The 21,472-nt window shown below is 33.9% G+C and overlaps 1 protein-coding gene across 3 annotated transcripts in view; it reads left to right on the top strand.

Moving 5' to 3' along the window:
• The window catches only part of LOC145266290 (disks large homolog 5-like), a 317,592-nt gene that overhangs the window by 151,419 nt on the left and 144,701 nt on the right, over positions 1-21,472 (top strand). For all 3 annotated transcript variants that reach the window (XM_080121835.1, XM_080121834.1, XM_080121836.1), the window contains exons 2-3: positions 11,203-11,265; positions 14,743-16,209. In XM_080121835.1, the coding sequence (XP_079977961.1) occupies positions 11,203-11,265; positions 14,743-16,209 (1,530 nt within the window). The remainder of the gene's footprint in view (positions 1-11,202; positions 11,266-14,742; positions 16,210-21,472) is intronic.

The following is a 21,472-nucleotide window of genomic DNA, read 5'->3' as shown; positions in this document are numbered from 1 at the left end:
GCCAAACTGGAGTGGCTAAGGTTTAAGTTAAGGCTAGTCAATCAAAAAGAGGGGATAACTTTTGAAAATATCGACAAAAAAAGCAACCCCTCCTTGTAGAAAAGTGCCCAGTTGAGGGTGAAGGAATTAATGTTTTTCGATATTTGTCATCTAGACCAGTAAAAAAAAAGAAAGAAAATATAAGCTCTTGAAAGCATTATTAATAACTTAAAACATTGAATAAACAGATAAAATTGTTTTTAAAACCCGTTAAAGATGCAAAACTATTTAAATTTTGAAAGAAGAAGAAAAATAAGATTCAATTTCATTTTTTTTCTTAAAGAGGAACAACAGCAATAGCACGCCTTAGATTTAACAGAAGAATTTAATTGCAAAGGGGGGGGGGGGCACAGGCAATAGAACTCTTCCACTCTCTAAAGATGGGCCTGTTATGGTCCGAAACGTATCAGAAATATTTCAACTTTCAAAAAATGAAAGAAATTGAATCGTATTTTTCTTCCTCCTTTGAATAAAATATTTTGAACGTATTCTAAAAACAATTTTATCTGTTTATTTAAATGTTTTTAAAGAAAATATAAATAATAAAAAAAAAATTCAACAACCTTCGGGTAAAAACAATTACATAAGCTTATATTTTTCCTCCGCCACCATCTAATACCTATTCAGAAAGCGGAAAGTAGGAAATAGATCTTTGGTTTACTTTCGGCAGCAGAACTCACGCTTCATTTATTTTGTCCTTTTGTCCTCAAATCCCATAGGCAATGTTTTTTGACAAAGGAGGAAGAATTCCTGATTTTAGGTTGGAAACTAGCCATCTAGCCACTTATTGTTGGGTAGTTCTTGACCTTGAATTTTTTTTTTTTTTAAGTTCCTTGCACAAGCGGTTTCATGCCTTGTCTAGAGTGATTTCCATAAAAAAGACAAAAATCATTAAAATCCCGGGCAACGCTGAGTAGAGTCAGCTAGTATGTATATCAATGGCACGTGTCATATGTTTGTGATTCTACTTATTTTGCGGCTCCTCTTTCTCTAAGTGTTGAGCCGCACACGGCCTCTTGTGGTTCCAGTATTTTATACATTTTTCTCTCTTTTTTTTCCTCTTTGATTTTTTTTCTTTGAACAGTGAAATCAAGAAATTAGAGTATGTGCGTGTGGCGAGGAGGAGGAGGGGGGCATTTTTTTTTTTTATCTCTTTAAGGAATTTACTGCATTCTTTGAATTTTTTTTTTTTTTGTTAAAGAAACTCTCTTTAGATTGGTTTTGGTTACACAAAGAAAATAATCATTTTATAGACTTCCATTTTTATTTAGCGAGGACAGAATCACTTTTTCTCTAAATAGTCAAAGAAAAATAAGAGAGTGGTCGAGCCCTTTTCCAGACCCTTCCCCCTCAAAAAAAAAAAAAAAAAAAAAAAGGTCTGTATGATGTACACACCTGCGACAGAACAAAAATATCTTACACCAACAATTACGTTAATTGATCAAGTACTATTATAAAGAAAATCATTTTTAAGCGCATTTAATTTTTCCACTTTTCCTATATTAAGAATGGCTTTCTAAAATCTCACAAGTTTGAATTATTTGAAGTTATATCTATTATTATTATTATTATTATATCCTCCAAACTGTTCGCAAGATGATGTCATAAAATTATCGCTCGTAGTTTATCCATAAAACTTTTTTATTTAAAGATAAAACAACTTGATCAATTTACATGATTTTTGGTGTATGATATTTTCTTTAAATCATGTTTTTTTTTCCTCCTTTATAAATAGTTTCCTTGTCGTGTTAATGACTGCCCAGCACTCACAACCATATAAAAGAACAGGCCATACATATGGGTTTGAGTCTGCCTACTACCAGTTTTTTTTTTTTTTTTTTTTTCTCAACACACACTTCCAAACACCTGAGCAATGCCGGCTAATTATAAATAAGGACTAAATTAGGGGTCTCCAAACTAGGACCCGCAGGCTAAATGCGGCCCACAGAGCTCTTATGGAAATCGTAAAAATATTCGTGAAAAATTTAGAAAAATGAAAATGTGTTAAAATAGTGTGGTGGTTTTTCTTTTTGTTCAGAAAATGATTAAAAAGAATGAAGTTTTGGATATTTTGCAGAACCCGTGGAAATTTCACGATAGTTAAAAAGTTTTAAACCACATAATAAATAAAATGAATGAAAATTAAAATAATATAAATAATGGCGAATTTAAAACAATTTTATTTTGTAAATTCTTTTTTAAACTTTTGAAGTTAAAAAGAATTGATTTTAAAAAATATTTTTTTCAATGAAAATTCAACACAATTTAAAAAAAAATTTTTTTAATAATTTTTTTATATAAACTATAAAGAAACAGATATCAATTCACTTGCAGAATTTTTTTTGAATTTTAAAAAGAAACTATAATAAAAACTTAGTCTCCTCTCAACATGACTTTTTTTTTTTTTTGCGTATCATTTTTTATGTTTCCCAGGTATTCAGACTGTCAACGTATGTTTCTTGCTGTCATCTTCTGCTTCTTCTACCCACAATCTTTCTCTTCAAATTAATCTGTTCTATCCCTTTTTTTTCTGTAGACATGGTCCATTGTCTCATTTGTCTTTTTTTGTACTGTTCTTATTAGAGACCTTTCTGCGTTTGTTATTTCTAATGCCTTTTCTGTCCAGGATATCTTCAAAATTCTCTTCAGGAACCAAGTTTCAATTGCCTCCAGTCTTTTCCTTGTCGTGTTAATGACTGCCCAGCACTCACAACCATATAAAAGAACAGGCCATACATATGTTTGGAGTAATCTGAATTTGGTGTCTATCTTAATGTTTCTGTTGGTCATGATTGATGACAGTGTCATGAAGGCGACTTTAGCTGCGGCTATGCGACTTTGTATTTCAATAGTGCACCTTCCATTAGATGTGTTCCAGTAGCCCAGATATTTGAATTTATTAACTTGTTTAACTGGTACATTGTGACATTGTAGCTTGCATGTTGGAGTTTGGGTATTTTTGGATCCTGCCATGCTTAGCTTTTGAGATGTTTAAAGCAAGCCCTTTACTTTCACTTGCTTTCACCACAGTATCCAGCATGTATGTTGGAGGGTCTGTTCGGATTGTGCTATTAACACGGTATCATCTGCATACCTTAGATGGTTAATGTTGTGCCCATCCAAACTTATTCCTTTGATGTCCTCTATGTTTTCGTTATAGAGGTTGAATAAATCTGGTGATAAAACACAACCTTTGGCAGACTCCTCTTCTTATTAATAAATTCCCTTTATGAAATTAAAGTTGAGCAGTCCTTAAATAAAATTTAGGAAATAGAAAACGGGGATCCTCAGCTGCTTCGGAGATTTAAAAACAGGACAGCTGTTAAATACATGGCTCTCCAGTGGATATGATACCACTTCACCAATAAGAAAGTGTAGAATAATACGGTTGCTAAGTTCTTAAAGATATAAATGTATATTTGTGCATACATAGAAATAACACATTATGTTGACATGTGTTGGAGGGTCTGTTCGGATTGTGCTATTAACACGGTATCATCTGCATACCTTAGATGGTTAATGTTGTGCCCATCCAAACTTATTCCTTTGATGTCCTCTATGTTTTCGTTATAGAGGTTGAATAAATCTGGTGATAAAACACAACCTTTGGCAGACTCCTCTTCTTATTAATGTGCTCTCCATCTATTCTACATATATAAAGAAATAATTGTCAATATTTATTTTAAAATATTAGTTATAAATTCCCTTTCTCAAAGGTTTTAAATTTTACAAGAGAATTTAACTATATAAAGATGAAAAGAGAAAACCTTAACTAAAATTTAGGAAATAGAAAACAGGGATCGTCAGCTGATTACCATGTAGCTGTTTCGGAGATTTAAAAACAGGACAGCTGTTAAATACATGGCTCTCCAGTGGATATGATACCACTTCACCAATAAGAAAGTGTAGAATAATACGGTTGCTAAGTTGTTAAAGATATAAATGTATATTTGTGCATACATAGAAATAACACATTATGTTGACATGTGTTGGAGGGTCTGTTCGGATTGTGCTATTAACACGGTATCATCTGCATACCTTAGATGGTTAATGTTGTGCCCATCCAAACTTATTCCTTTGATGTCCTCTATGTTTTCGCTATAGAGGTTGAATAAATCTGGTGATAAAACACAACCTTGCCAGACTCCTTCTTTTCTTAATGTTTCCTCACTGTGCTCTCCATCTGTTCTGTCATAAAGTCACTTAATATAAGGATCTAAGCAGAACAAAAGATGATTATCACAAAAATAGGAGATGCCTATTGACCTAAGTCTTGAAAAAAAAAAAAAATAAAAAGACTGTAAGTAGGTGGGAAAAAATTAACAGGAATAGAGTTCTATAAGCCTACAATTCTTGAAAAAAGCTACAGGAATAAATAAGCTGTATTACAATGAGGTATTAAAACAATGAATAGATGAAGACTACAAGACCAATGAATCAAACGAGCTGGAACAAAGGAAGCAGGAAATAGATCAGACAATTCTGAAGAACATGTTATTATACTTTTTTATAGAAAAGACACTCAAGTAGCAGTAAACCATTGGGGAGAGTGGGATTTTTGCTATAACTGCACGCCTGTGGAACTCTTTTCCGTTTCCCTGTTTTCCAGCTGACTACACTATGGTCATCTTCAAGTCCAATGTAAACAAGTTCTTGATGAGCCGTTCCCTTTAAGTAATCCAATTTGCTAAATTTCCACTACTAATGATTACTATGATATTGTCCCATTGACTACTGTGCACTCATTAACCTTTATCTTCGAGTGGCCTCCGGGCCTTGATAAATGGTGACTCCTTTGTAAAAAAAAACAAAAAACTGACACTAATTTGATGAAATTTATATCAGAAGTATAAAATTTTCTGGAGAAGATAATGGAAGTGATCCTTAATCTCAACGTTATCATCAGAATCCTGTCACAATCTTGCTTGCCAACCGTTGAATTAAAAAAAAAAAAAAAAATGCCAACCGTTGAATTAAAAAAAAAAAAAAAAAAAAATGCCAACCGTTGAATTAAAAAAAAAAAAATGCCAACCGTTGAATAAAAAAAAAAAAAAAAAAAATGCCAACCGTTGAATTTAAAAAAAAAAATTACCAACCGTTGAATTTAAAAAAAAAAAAAAAAAATGCCAACCGTTGAATTTAAAAAAAAAATAATGCCAACCGTTGGATTTTTTAAAAAAAATTACCAACCGTTGAATTTTTTAAAAAAATTTACCAACCGTTGAATTTAAAAAAAAAAAAATAATGCCAACCGTTGGATTTTTTTAAAAAAATTACCAACCGTTGAATTTAAAAAAAAAAAAAAATTGCCAACTGTTGAATTTTTTTTTTTAAATTACCAACTGTTGAATTTTTTTTTTTAATTACCAACCGTTGAATTTTATTTTTTAATTACCAACCATTGAATTTTTAAAAAAATTTACCAACCGTTGAATTTAAAAAAAAAAAAAAATTACCAACTGTTGAATTTAAAAAAAAAAATTACCAACTGTTGATTTTTTTTTTAAATTGCCAATCGTTGAACCTAAAAATTTTTTTATTTTTTTTATTGCTTTTTCACCCCAAATAAGGTCAGTGTCACTTGGATGTAAGGGACTACTATTTAGGACAGAATTTGCAGGGATACTATATAGGGAGCTAAGCAGCAAGATGCCTGTTCAATTGAACTTCTGCATATCAGTACAGTTGGGGAAGCAGGGATCTGGGAGAGAATTCCAAAGTCTAGCAGTTCAAGGGAAGATACTATTTGAGTAGAAGGTTTTCCGGCATCTAGGGATCTCTAAAGTGAACGGATGATATTTTACTGCTTGTTGGGTTAGTCAGGGGTATTTGTCAAAGGTGTACAAGTGCTTGAAGTTCATCGGAGCACATTCCATTAAAATACTTGTAAAATAAGCACATGAATGCCACATTTCATCTATAGGACAGAGGTTGGAGTTTGGTTGATAATGCGGGACCTATTAGATTGGCGACTTTTTTTTTTTTTTTTAACCCAGTGTAAAAGTGAGAGACTAGTAGTAGATGCACCAGCTCAAATGTGACAATATTCCATGCATGTGCAAATGGTGGTCTTGTAGAGCTACAGGATAATCTGTCATAAGTAACTTTCTAGCATGGTAGAGAGAGCCCATCTTTTTCTTGTGGTGGCTTTCACCTGGTGTGAGTTGAGCCGACTCCAGATGAATTATGCATGTTGGATAAGGGAGTGAGCCGCCTGCCCGTCTCATGCGACGTTCATTATTTACTAGTTTGAAAATGTGAAAGGGTTTACAGCAAAAATAATCAAAAAACGAAATTTATTTATTTTTTTACAATTTGTTGTAGTAAAATGTCGACATACCCCTAGCAGACTCTACTGATAGTCAACTCCAGGGAGCAAAATGCAGAATATTTGGTCTTTTTAATGGTGGGGATTGCGCTGATGTTTTTTCTGATTTTCTCTCAATCAGTAAGGAACTCTGAAAGTTGTTTTTAACACATTTCTCAAATTAGCATGCCTCAACATATAAACAGTATTAATTTTTGTCTTAATCTTGAAATTATCCAAATAACCACAGTCACATTATTTGGATTATTTGGGACTTCTGTTCTCATCTTCAGCCAGTTTGTCTGAAATTTGCGATGACTGGTCATTAGTATCCTGGTTATTAATGTCCAGGGCATAAGTGTCCTAGATTTTTAGTGCACCTTTCCATTTGTGTACCAGTAATGTTTGATTTGTTAAGGTTTTGGACCCACCTTAGGACACAACAGTGAAATAAAATGTTTATACCAACTACCACTGTTTTGCTAAGGGTGAAAAATATGAAAGAAAACTTAGTTCCATTTATTACAATTAAAATTGCATGTACTTTTTTGTCGGCGATATAACATGTATTGTAAATTTATGATAAAATATACCATGTATTGTAAATTTATGATAAAATATACCATGTATTGTAAATTTATGATAAAATATACCATGTATTGTAAATTTATGATAAAATATACCATGTATTGTAAATTTATGATAAAATATACCATGTATTGTAAATTTATGATAAAATATACCATGTATTGTAAATTTATGATAAAATATACCATGTATTGTAAATTTATGATAAAATATACCATGTATTGTAAATTTTAATTGTAATAAATGGGACTAAGTTTCCTCTCATTTTTTTACCCTTAGCAAAACAGTGATGATTGGTATGAACTTTTTATATCAAGCTGGGGTATCACTGTTCTGTCCTAAGGTGGGGTCAAAACTTCAACAGAATAGACATTACTGGTGTACAAATGAAAAGGGACCCTAAAGACCTAAGGCACTTATGCCTGGGACACTAATAACCAGGACACTAATGACCTAAAACCAAAATTTGCAAACAGTCTGCGGTCACATTTATATTCCAGTGGGGGTGAGGTGGGGGGGGGGGAGGATGATTTTGTCAAAGAGTCATTTTTTTGCAGAGAATTGTCACTACAGTCCTTGAAATTTTCATGAGCAAAGTTTCTTTCCAAGAACTGCTGTATGTGGAACACAATACCACAAGGCTGCTTCCCAGCTGAGTACAACATGGTAGTTTTAAAGTTCATTATGAATGAATTCTTATGAATGAATTCTATAAATAATAAGTTAAGCGATCCATATGATGTTGTCTCGCCATCCACCTGACACTCATTATCCCTCATTCTCAAGTGGTATTTGGGTGTTGATAAGCAGTGACCAGTAATACCTAATGTGGCTTTTTCTGAAGGAGGAAATTTACAGGTAATATCAAATTCACAAGCAGTTTCATGTATGGTCTGATCCTGACACATAGCATTGTCAAATGGTCACCCATCAGGTACTGACCAGGCTGCACATTGCTTAACTTCAATGATCTAATGAGAACCAGTGTGTCAATGCACCATGTTAGTACATAAAAAGATAGCATTCACTCTAGGTAGGTTGAACCGGCTTCCTCCATAGGAGGAAATGTTAATGTTAAGTGAATATTAAATTCACACGCAGTCCCCAGTCGCATGTTTATCCTGGTCAGGAGAAATGATGTTAGTTTTTTTATTTTTTTTTATTTTTTTTTTTTTTAACTTGGAAGTCACCACTTATCAAAGTCCAAAAGCCACTCGAGGATAAAGATTACTAAATGTAAGGGGGTAGTGTAGTAATCGTTAATGGTGTGAATTGGATAGAGGTTTTAGCAGTTTTTGCAGGTGGGGGGTGTTGAGGTCCTCCTATATACAGCATCTGGTCACCCATTTGGTACTGACCAGGATCAAGTTGCTTAACTTTGGTGTCAGCGGAATTATGCTGTATATTGATTACCAGTTAGAAGTATTTTTTTTTTCTTTTGTTACATTAGTACATAATAAACAAACAAAAAATTCTAACTGGTCACCCATATAGTATTGAACAATCTTAGTGTGCCTTAACTGCTGTCTCAACATAATAAGGGTGGAGCAATCTACATAACGAATCTCTGATCAAGAAAATGGATTGTAATGGCATCATCTGCATATAAAGATATCCTATTTCACAACTAGTATTAACTCTCCACCTTTTTTTTTTTCTTGACGGCTTTTTTTTTTTTCAGGAACCATCAAGAACTTGTCATTTATTTTGTACTTTGTTCTTGAAGATCCACCCCTTTTTTCTCCTTACTCCTCATAACACACGCCCCTTTTTAGTTTCTGGGTGGATATTTAATAAATTTTGTGACAAACATCTGATGCCTTTGTTTGGGGATTTCAATATATTGGCCACATGTTTGTCTTTTTGGTCATTTCTTCTATCGACTTTAAGCAGCAAGGATAAACAAACGACATTAAATACTTCTCTCTTCTACAGTTCACCGTGAGTACTAGTTGGTCTTATCTGGCATTGCCCGGGATCCTTTTTTTTTTTTTTTTTTTAAACTTTTATTTTGTTTTTCTTTCTTTTATTTATTTTACCAGATTATTTTTATTTTTTTTTTTAAAAGGATTTTCAAATTTTGGATTATTCTGACGACTATTTTTATTCATATTTTTTGGAGTTTCTGGATTACTCTTTTCTTAGATGATATTTTGACCTTCTTAATTGGTTCTATATATAATAAATATAAAATCTGCCTGAATCAAATTACAACATACTTGCATGCATATATATATATATATATATATATATATATATATATATATATATATATATATATGTGTATATGACTGATGAAAAAAAAAAGTAAATTAAAATATTTATAAATCCATCAAGAATTCAAACAAAGAATTATAAAGAAAAATCCCTAATTCATGGATTTTCAAAGATAGGACAACCATTTTTATTGTTCTTTCTAGTGAGCTATTATCTTAATATTTATCTGTTTCAGTTATAATGTATATATGCATGTTTCAATTTACAGCATTGATACTATTATTTATACACACACACACACACACACACACACACACATGCAGGATGTTCCAAAAGTCTTGGGCACATTTTGACATTGAATATCTCAAGAACTATTAAGGATATAAAAACGCATCTGGTATATTCAGAAAACTTGTAATTTCTTTTATGGAATGTTTAAAGATGTTCAATGTGAACACCATTGGTCACATGACACACATCAAGCTGATAGTCCAATTTTGGCTAAATATGTACCAGCATTGCGTTCTCAGTGGTTGCAACAGCTTCTGTTCTTCGGGCCTTCAACTCATCTACATCTCTTGGAATTAGAGGCACATAGATCAGTCCTTTCACATACCCTGCAATTTTTCTTTTGTGGGGATATGAGATCTGGAAGGCACGTTGAACAAGTATCCATGATTCAGTTTTTGCAAATTCAAGCACACAAAACACCTTTTCTGGTTGAGTGAATGCCATTACGTTCATAACTATAGCTTTTTACACCCGTTTAAACATTGGCCTGCCAAATGAAAAAGATGGATCGCAAGATAAACAGACAGGAATTATCCCTGCTGTAAATTGAAATATGCATATATATATATATATATATATATATATATATATTATACACATAAGTTCTACAGAATGTATATAATTGAAACAACAAAGATAAATATTAAGATAGTAGCTCAATACACTAGAAAGGACAATAAAAGTGCTTGTCCTATCTTCGAAAATCCATGAGTTAAGGATTTTTCTTTATAATTTTTTGTTTGAATTCTTGATGGATTTATAAATATTTTAATTTACTTTTTTTCCATCAATTTTTTCATGGTTTTAATTGCTCTATCCAATATATTGAACTTCCTCGATAGGTTCTAATATAAATATTAGTTTTGTAATTATATAACACCTTACACAGCCTAACATCACAAGTGCATTTGAGAAGTTTTATTAGCACACAAACTGAAAGGCTTGGCATATAAAATCTACAGTAGGGTCTCTGATATTACAGAGGCTTGTTCAAAATGAATGTTTTTATTTAGAGCACAATTGAAGCATGATACTTGACTTTTGCATTTTAAACTTTAGTTCAAACCATTATATATAAAAGATAATTTTATAAAATCCACAGTAGGTTCTCTACAGTGCAATGTAGACTTCAATGTATTGTGGACTAAGTCGCTGTGATAGGCATGTGAACTTCATCCTGCTGCACCATGATGGGTCCCCAACTAGAGCAGGTAATCAATTGATTTGATTGAAAAATGGTGATTTCACTGATTTCAATGACAATAAAAATATGGGAGTATAAAATATTCGTCAATCATCATTCAATCCCAGGTACCGTTAGGTCACCCTGCTAGTATATATATATATGTATTTACACAAAGGCTATACTTAAATATTTACTTTCATTATTTTTGTAAGAATGTAATTTTCATTTTTATTTATAAAATTCTTGGATGTGAACTGTGTCTAAAACTTTCAATCTTTCAATTTGATTATTTGAGAAAAGGAATATCCACACACTTTACAAGAATGTGGCTTTTCCCTTTTTTTTTATTTTTCTTCCTTTGAAGATTGTAATGCTGGGTATGCGGCAGCCAAACCAGCTGTCAACATTGCCCCGCTTTTTTATTGAAACCAACCGAGAGCTCTTTTTAGTATCCTCGCTATTTGCTATGAATTTTAAAGCTTTTTTGAATAACTTTTTATTCGACAGTTTAAAGTCTTCTACATTCTTTTCAAATGCTGCAAAGTCACTTAACCTGTTTTTCTTTTTATTTCAGATTCAAATGTAGCATCGCATACTGACTTGCAAGAAAATGGCCATCGACGTGCTCCATCCACGGGTAAGATTTTATTGCTTATGACAGTTTTGTTAGCACACGTGTAATAAAGTATTTTTTTATTTTTAGAAGAGTTATACTAGTAAAAAGGGAAGACAATCCAAAATTAATGTTTGTTTTCTAATCAAACTTTTCTGGTGCTTGTAATTCAAAACAAGTATCACAAAAGAAAACCTTAAATTACAAAACATTTATTGAATTTGATTAAAATTGTTAAATATTTAGCCAAAATATTGAAACACAAAAGAAAACATTAAATTACAAAACCGTTATTTATTTCATCAATTTGATTTAAAATTTGTTAAATATTTAGCCACAATATTTCAAAATAAATTATATTTAAAGCTACCTGACCGCCTGGCATTGCCCAGTTGTTCAATACACGTAAACATGATATTTTAATTTATGCAGATTGCGTATGTATTACTATAGAATTCATCCTCTATTGAATATTATATATTATGAGGAATAATTTGCCTGGTGGACTAATTTGTAAAAAAAAAAAAAATAAATAAATAAAAAAATAATAATGACGTTCATCAAATTCCTTCGGAGTGTGTTTGCAATATTATATCAGCTGATATTTGGGCTTGATGATGAATACCCTGGAAAAGTCACTTCTAATTAATGTTTATATTTAAAATATGCAAATGAAGAAATTATTTGCAACGATTTTAAACCGTACCTCTTTTATTGTAAATTGAACTTGTTAACAAGACAAAATTAAAATAAAATGAGGTACAGCCGAGCTTGAACAAGGGATCATTCGATTTGTTGTCAAATGCTCTATCAGCTGTATCTCCAGATGTCGATATATCTGTTTTTTTAAGAAGAAATGATTTGCTGAGATTTTATTTCCTTGGCCAGTGTAAAGTAAAATATTCCCCTGTGAAAATTCTTCTTTTTTATCTATAAGTGAGAAAAATTTTTTTAAGATAAGATTTTTCCAATTTTCGAAAATGACTTGCTGAGATTTTATTTCCCTTGGCTGGTGAAACATAAAATATTCCCCTGTAAATTTTTTTTTTTTTTATCTATAAGAAAGAAAAGATTATTTTTAAGATTGGAAGTTTTCGATTTTTGGTACTAATCGGATGAATTTCTGTACAAAACATATCTAAGAACACTGCCAGACATATAAATTAGCTTTGTGTGAAATTTGCGAAAGATGGGCTCAGCTGTTTCAGAACCTATGAGGAAGGAACTCGCACACAAAGTGACTTTTATATAAGAATGGAGATTGAGAAGAGGTTTATATATACAAAAAGCTGTCAGCTTTTTTTGTAGATATTTTTTGGCTGTTTTTTTTTCTCCTCTTTAAATGAGAAGGACTAGGCTTTGAAATGCCATGGTTTAAATAGGTCCTTTTTGATTTGATGATTTAGTAAAGTTTTATTTAACTTTAAATTCTCATCTTTCATTTCTTATCTTAATTTCTCCACTTTATCGTGTAGAGCTTTTGGTATCTTGATGAGGTTGTTTGTGTAAAGGTTATATATTTAACATTTACAAATAAAATGTAACATTCTTTATTTCAAAATAAATATTTTTTATGTAATTCACAAATAAAATATAGCGTTTATTTTAGAATATTATGAATTGAATGTATTCTATTTTATAACTTTTTCTAGAAGATAAATTTCTGTAATGAAATAAAATTTGTTTTAAGAATTTTAAGTCATTTTGGATTGTCTCTCCTTTTTGCTCATATAACTCTTCTGAAAATGAAAACAAAAAACACTTCTGGTGAGTTACATATATATATTTTTTTACTTGAGAGTAGCCACTTATCAAGGCACGAAGGCCACTCGAGGATAAGGATTAATGAATGTAAGGTGGTAGTGTAATAAGTGTTAATTGGATGGAATTTATTTATGGGGACTGCTCAATAAGAACTTGTTTACATTGGAATTGAAGGCGTCCATGTTGTATTCAACCAAGAAGCAGACCAACAGAGCAATGTTCCACAGGCGGGTAGTTCTGGGAAAGAAACTTTGTTCATGGAATTAGCATTTAAATTTAGGCTTACGACCTCTCTTCTGTGCGAAAGAGGTTGCAGGGAAGAGTAAAAGGCATCACCTGTTAGGTTTTGAAGCCTGTTTTGAACTCTATCAAGGTTGGATAAATGTGCTGAGCAGCACTTGTGTCATTTTGTCAAACATAGTTATGAGATGATGATGGATAATGTTTCATTATCAACTTAAAAAAAATAATTAGATTTCTTTATGATGTCATTGGTGATAGGAAGAGGCCTTAGGACTGTTATAGAGTTGGCTCTTTTCACTCCCTTTGTGATATTAGCAATGAGACAATGTTTAACGATTTGTATTATTAAAACATTCAAAATATTAAAGATAAACATTTACCTTTATTTACTTTTATATTTATGTAACTCAGTTGAAAATTGAAGTATTTTTTAATTATTTTCTATATTTTTATTTATGTAGTTTTTGTTGAAAAAAAAAGAAGCTATTTTAAGTATATACTTTGGCTTTCTTAACCAAACGTACATACTTAAACTAGCTTTCTTAACCAGTTTAAATATGATACGATATAAAAGATTTACATCTGATGTACTGACTGTAATTTTACATAGGATCAGTTAATCTCTCGGTGGAGGTTTTCTCTCAAGAGCAATAGCTCTTGATATATCAAAGGTATTTGATAGGGTTTGGCATAAAGGTCTACTTCACAAGATTTCCAGCTATGGGATATCTGGAAATGTCTTCTCAACCATAGAATATTTTCTCTTCAATAAGTTTATACAAGTAGTCTGAAGCTTAAAGTATCAAAGCTAGCGTGCCTCAGGAATCCATCCTAGGCCGAACTTTCTTCCTTATTTTCACGAATAATCTCCCAAATCACAGGTCCTGGATATGACCTTCAACTTTATCCGATGGTGAGGCCCCAGCTTGCAGGCTTTGAAGAGTGTGGAGCCACCTCTTAATTGCCATTGCTCCCAGGTCCATTCTGACCAGAGTGGTACTACCTGTTAGGGTCCCAACTATGGGTTAAATAGAAACTGACTTGAAAAAAAACAAACAAATATATTCTATTAAAAACTTTTTCTTCAAAATCACTGGATTCAGTATTAAATAACCTGAAAAGGGTTGATATGCTGTAAAACAAAACCAACCAATCAACCCAAATCACATTCTGTGTTCATTTGTCAACATATACACAGATGACACTACAGTCTATGGCAACACTTCAAAGGCCAACAACGATCAAGATCTATCTCTCTCTCTCCTCTGAACTTAAGGATTGAAACTATCCTCCCAGGCATTAACTCCTCTATTTTCTGTAGTAGTATCAGTTCTGTTGTTTTATCATCATTCTTATATATTTTTGTTTTTAATGAATATCTCGCTATCAATCAACCCAAGCATTATTTCCTTCTTTTCTTGATAGTAGTGATAATAAAGTATTTGTTTTGTGGTCATGAGATAATCTTCTTTTTTTTTTCTTTGTTTTTAACAGATAATGTTTCACTATCAAATCCTGCACCAAAGACGTACACAAAACTGATCCCAGCATACAAGTATGAATTGAACAACCCAAACCCTCTTCAGTCGCCATGTTCGACGGAGAAAAGTAACCTTATCATTCATTCCAGCCACAATGCGACGAGTGCAAGCAACACTGACAAGGGCAGCCACGATTGCCATCCTGTTAAGAGCAAACACACGGACTTTCATTACCCGGCAAAAATTAACGTTCCCCAACCCAACAAAGAATACAGGCTAAGCTTGAACGGAGATAACAGAGTTCTCGAACGTCAGCGAGACTACGAATTACTGAAGATGCAGTACGAGCGGGCGGTGAATGAATTGCAGTCGATAAAACAGAAGCATGTCGATACGATCAAGGATGTGGACACATATCGGACCAGTTATGTGTCTGGACGATCACACGTGTCACAAAAATGCAGTAATATCGATAGCTTCAAAAACCCGAATCTGAGTATGAACCCGCCGGTCGAACGGATTGAATTCAATGATAAATCTGACATTCTGGACATGCGGAATAAACTACAGCAGCATTCAGAGTTAATTTCCGAGCGTGGCTCAACAGAGGTCATCAGTAAAATGTCGGAGAATTCAATAAGGGCAAAATATGAAATGTTGAAGAAGGACTATGACATCTTGCATCAGCGTCACACGGATTTGCTGAATCAGCATGCGGTGACGTGTAATGACTTGCAGAAAGTCAGCATGGAGATCGGTCAGACACAGAAGAGCTATAACGAGGCGCTTTCTGACCGTGACAATGCGCTCACTGAGCGCAATAGTTTGCAGCAGCAGTGCACCTCAGCTCTCCGGAAATGGGATGCGTCAATCCACGAGATGAACAGCCTCAAGGTCGCCCTCGATCAGCTGACTTTGCAGCGGGAAAAACAGAAGAAAGAGTCACAGCAAACTGTCGCTGTAAACATGCAGATGAAGAAGGACCTTGAGAGCGTCTCCCGTGAAAGAGATGCCGCCCTGCGGGAGTATGCCCTGATCATGTCGGAAAGAGACACTGTCCACAAGGAGATCGAGCAGCAACAAGAAAAGATTGCAGACGCAACAAAACGGCTCGAGGTTGTTGAGAATGAGAAGAAAACTCTCGATAGCAAGGTCAAGAAACTTCAGAGTCATGCGGCCGAGTTACTTGAGGACCGAGATAAGTCTGTCAAGGATTACACGGAACTTTACCAAAAATACAGCGATCTTGTCGCAAAACAAGAACACGGGAATAGTCATGGAGAATTTTGTCCTGATTATTCGTTGCTCACGCGAGAACATCGAGACTTTAGCCAGTGCCAACAACTTACTGAACACGATCTGATCTTACGAGACAGCTACGAACAGATGCAGATGGAAAAGACGGAGGAAATTAACCAAGGTGTCCGTGAGATCGACACTTTGAAAAAACATGTTGAGAAAATTCAACATGAATTAAACGGTAAGTGACATTTTTTCCATGCTATTTGGATTCTTCGGATTCCTGTTCTCATCTTGAGTGTCATTTTCATAATGTGGCGCAGTGGTTAGAGTACATGGAAAAATCAATTGTAAAATGAGATATTCTCCTGACGGTTGAAGGTTCAATTCTCAGTGTGAGTGACCAAAAAATGCACTTGCAAATTTCTTAGAACCTCTATCCAGTCATGGCTGATGGAACGAGACCATGCTACCCCCGTGAAGTAAATAAAGGGTACCATTAGAAATTCTGTCTAAATTCTCTAGTTCGACAGAAACATTCCCGGGTTTAACAAGATGCACCTGGAGAAGGTCGGAAGTTACATCAACCAAAACATTGTAAAAATGACACTCGAGATGAGAACAGTAGTCTGAAGAATCAAAATAATACGAATAACTTATCCTCATTTAAAAAAGTCCGGAAATGTGACATTTTCTTTTTTTTTTTTTCATGAAATTTTTTTATGTGAATGTATGACACGATTGCTTGCCGTGTTATAAGGATGTGTGTGGAATTGTTGTTGGGTCTTGAGCATAGAAAACAGCTCCCTAGGAGAATAAATGATATTTCGTAGACGATATGTCATTTACATTAACGGGTTGTCATCAGCTACATCTACTGGTGAATTTTTTTTCGAGGTCCACTGTGGTGAAACTGAATGCTTATTTATATATATATATATATATATATATGAGCAAACAGTTAATAAAATATGTTAAAAAACACTTTCAAATGAGTTAAAAACATACTTAATCTAAAAAGGAAACACTAGATAAATGGATAGTCCTTAATCCGCGGAGTTTCGAAGAAATACTTTCCTTCTCATCAGAGGGTAGGAATTAGCAAAATGCGGAATCGGATTTTGCATGGAGAAGTATTTGATGAAACAACAAGTAAGTCAAAGATCTTAGTTGAAAACAAAAAAAAGTGAAGCAGAGGGAATATGGTGAAGAAAAAGGTGATTACACATGAATAGATAGTCTGGTGGAAGATAAAAAATCCAGTGACTGTAAAATCCAAATGTAAAACTTCAAGAAAGTTAAAAGAATTTCCATTTGTACAAGTAAAATCCATATATATATATATATATATATATATATATATATATATATATATATATATATATATAAATCGGTAGATGTATGTGTCTGTGTGCAAATATCTAACAGGTAAACTCTTAAACTACTGAGCGCATAACACTGAAATTAACAGAAAATAGTAATCATTAGGGCTAGGACAACAGCATATTCTTTTCATTGTTTTGACTCTTGAGTGTATATCCGTTAATCTTATTTACTTTTCTATAGAGCGATGTGGTTCTTGGTTGATTAACTGTATCTGTTTCGGATATAGACTAAAGAGTTAAAATGATGAAAAGAATATGCTGTTGTCATAGCCCTAGTAATCATACGCCAAGGATGGTTTATAATGAGTAAAATCTTTGTTTGGATGAATAACGCGTACAGAAAGTTGAAATGGAAAATGTTCATTTCAACTTGCAGACATTTTTTATTAGTTTTAGGCATGCATAAAACTGATAAAAGTTAAAAGTAGTTTAATTTTAAAACTTTCATATCTGTTTGTTGGGTTAGCTCAAACGATAGGGAACGCAACTGGAGTGCTAAATGTTTTGGTTTCGATTCTTACTGATGAAACCCAAGTCATTTTTTATTTTTTAAAAACTTTTGAAATCAGTACTTATATTAGGTACAATATAATATTCAATAGAGAATTGGCTCTGTTATAGTAATACGAATTAAAATATATTTAAGCATATTTTACCAATGGGCAACACTGGGAAGCCTTTTAGTGTGTGTGTGTGTGTGTGTGTGTATATATATATATATATATATATATATAAGCTGAATGTGTGTGTGTGTGTGTGTGTCTGGGCACGAATAGGCTCCTATATGGTTGACTATTATAGAAAACTGATCACATATAATGATAGAAGATGTATCGAGACACAGGAATGGGTATGTTTGATCTGGCATAATGATGATTCATTAAAATTGTGGGGTCTGCATACGCGCCTGGCCCACAAAGTATGTAAATAAAAAATTTAAAAATGAAAAAAAAAACGTTTACAAGTGTTTTTGATATAGATATACATAATAATACTTTGAAAAGTATGTTTTAACTTAAATAGGGATGGTATAATAAAATTGTGGGGTCTGCGCTCGCGCCTGGCATCCGTAGAATGGAAATAGGTACAAACTTTAATAAAGACTTTTCATATCTATCTGTGTGAGTATACTTTGATAATTATGTTTCAGTTTGAAGAAATATGGTATAATAAAATTATGGGGTGTTGGGGTGTTCGTTCGCGCCTGACCTCCATAGAATGGAAATATGTCACAAAGTTTAACAAGGTTTTTTTATATAGATCCACAGAATATTGTGATAAGTGTTTCAGTGTGAACAGTTATGGTATAATAAATTATGGGGTTTATCTATTTTATTTTTACTTTCATCATATTTTGCTTTGGTTTTGATATCCCCAAACTCGAAGCTATCTCTTTACAACCCTTCCTTTTCACAACCTATCATACTTTCATAAATCACAGTCCACTTTTTGTAGTCTGTTTTTGAACCCAGTCAATGACGGGTACTTTTGCTAGTAATATATATATATATACACTAGAGGAAGACCTCCAATCTGTAGTGGAATGGGGACAAAAGTGGTTGGTCACGTTCAATGCTGCCAAGACTAAACTAGTTTCATTCAATAATTACAAGAAACCCTCTCTACCACCAATAGCAATGGCCAACGACCCTTTATCTGAGAGTCCATCTTTCAAACTCCTTGGCCTAACGTTCACAGGAAACATGAGTTGGAACAATTACATTGAAGGCATTGCCAGGGCCGCTGCAAGAAAGGTAGGCTCTCTCTACCGTGCTAGAAAACTACTAACACCCGAAAGTATCCTGTACCTCTATAAGGCCACCATTCGCCCATGTATGGAGTATTGCTGCCACATCTGGGCTGGTGCATCTGCTACTAGTCTCTCGCTCCTTGACAAGGTTCAAAAGAGAGTCGCAAATCTGATAGGCCCTGAACTGGCATCTAAGCTTCAGCCTCTGTCCCATCGACGAAATGTTGCATCCCTCTGCCTGTTCTACAAGTATTGTAGTGGTGAATGCTCTGATGAACTGCAATCACTTGTGCCCCCACGACGCGAGCACCCTCGACAAACCCGACAGGCTACTAGATCCCACCCCCACACTGTAGAGGTCCCTAGATGTAAAAGATCTTTTTACTCCAATAGTTTCTTCCCCAGAACCGCAAGACTCTGGAATTCCATTCCAGGTCCCTGCTTCCCCAACAGTACTGACGTGCAGAAGTTCAAGTGTAACGTGAACCGACACCTTGCTGCCCAAATCCCTACATAGTACCCCAGTAGTTGTTGCCCCTGATAGTAGCCCCCTACACCAAAGTGGCAATTTGCCTTGTTTGGGGTGAAAATGTAATAAAAAAAAAAAAAAAAAAAAAAAAAAAAATATAGGCAGCATTTTTCTTTTGGGTATATTCCATTAAAAAAAAAAAAAAAAAAAAAAAAGCAGATGTTTTTTGTCTATTAATTCTATTTTTAATTCTTTCCAACCTCCGAATAACGGTTTTCACTTCTGGCAGGTACTGGCTGATGTAATCACCAAATTTATCATAAGTCCGAGTACTTTCCAATCCTTCAGGATTCATCATCAGGCTAAATTAATCTAACTGGTTTTGTACAATTTATATAATTTTATTTTTTTAATATATATATTTTTTCTTTTATTTCGGACGTTCAGAGCACAATTGAATTATACACAATGTATAGTTGTGTTTTGTGAATTGTATACTTGTAAACCAATGCTTGCATCCTTGGCAATTGCCAAGATTACACAGAAATGGGTTCTTCCAAACTAAATTAATACAAAAACCCCCCCAAAAAACCCGACCTCACAAATTGAAAGTTCCATTACAGTATCTTACTTATAAGGTAAAGCTAGAATGCTCCAATCATTCTTTATCGAGGTTAGATAAAGCCAAATATCCACGCATAATTATGGGAGGGGAGACTATTTTCAAATATCGTCCTAAACTGGGAATGGAGTAACGAACTTATAAAGTAGATATTAATAAGTCCTTCTTACATTTTTTCTTTTTCTGTTTTTTTTTCTTTTGAATGGAGAGTAGATAATACACTGTGGTTGTGTTATCGGCAGCTCCAATAACTCTCGCTTCTCCTTTTTTGTCCTTCAGTCCTCATTTCCAATGAGTGATTTTCTGACACAGGGTGAAGAAAAAGCTGCTTTCCAGGTCGGTAGTACTTCATGAACAGTAGCCTGAGATGTCGGAAATTTTTCTGTTTCTATGTCTATCCTTGTGACCACGTCACTAGTAAGGGTGCTGGAGGTAAACGTTTCGTCTGGGCTGAAGTTACCCGTCTGATAGTCAGGGACCCGAACCTTGGATTAAGCACTAAGGAGGCTGTCCTATCAGCAGGTGTAAAGTACTGGAGCTTCTGTATTGCCATTTTGTGAATGGATTCTGGACCATGCATTAGTTTCTGGTGGGGCCTCTCGATGCCATACTAGTGGGTAATTGTTACGGCTTTACTTATGTGCTACAAAAAAAAAAAAAAAATTCCTGTCCTTCTCTCTCTCTTACTTTCCCTTTCTGTCCTACTCTCACCAAGTCTGTCAACCTGTTCCACAAATCCCAAAAACTCAACATGAAATATCTAAAAAAACCAAAAAAAAGCCACAAACATAGAACCTCATCCTCCAACGTAGACCCCTACTACCATGTCTCCTTCTCCAACATCAGGGGTCTACATTCCAACCTTCCAGACGCAGCATAGCAGATGAAACTGGACTTACTCTTTCTAAGTGAAACTGGCATAGGGCCGACCACTTCCCTAGAAGAGTTCATAATAAAAGGATACTCAAACTTAACATCTAAATCTGACCCCCAAGATCGCCATGGACATGGAAAATGCACCTACATTAAAGATGGTTTTCCGTGTGGTAGAGATATCTCCAGAGAAGACCCTAATTTACCTTATATGTGCTTCTGGGTTGCACTTGCTTACACCATCACATTTATATTTGCCCTCTGTCGCCCCCACAACAGAGTATATCTGAGAAAATTGACCTCATCCTGTCTGCTCATCCTTCGGCTAACATTCACATTTGCGGTGACTTCAATGTCCATAATGTGGAATGGCTGACCCACTCAAATAAGACAGATGATGAGGAG

Source organism: Euprymna scolopes, chromosome 41, assembly GCF_053919585.1.
Source record: "Euprymna scolopes isolate OS-2025 chromosome 41, ASM5391958v1, whole genome shotgun sequence".
NCBI lineage: Eukaryota > Metazoa > Mollusca > Cephalopoda > Sepiida > Sepiolidae > Euprymna > Euprymna scolopes.
Note: the sequence above shows the minus strand (reverse complement) of the source record. Positions and strands in the feature narration are given on the sequence as shown.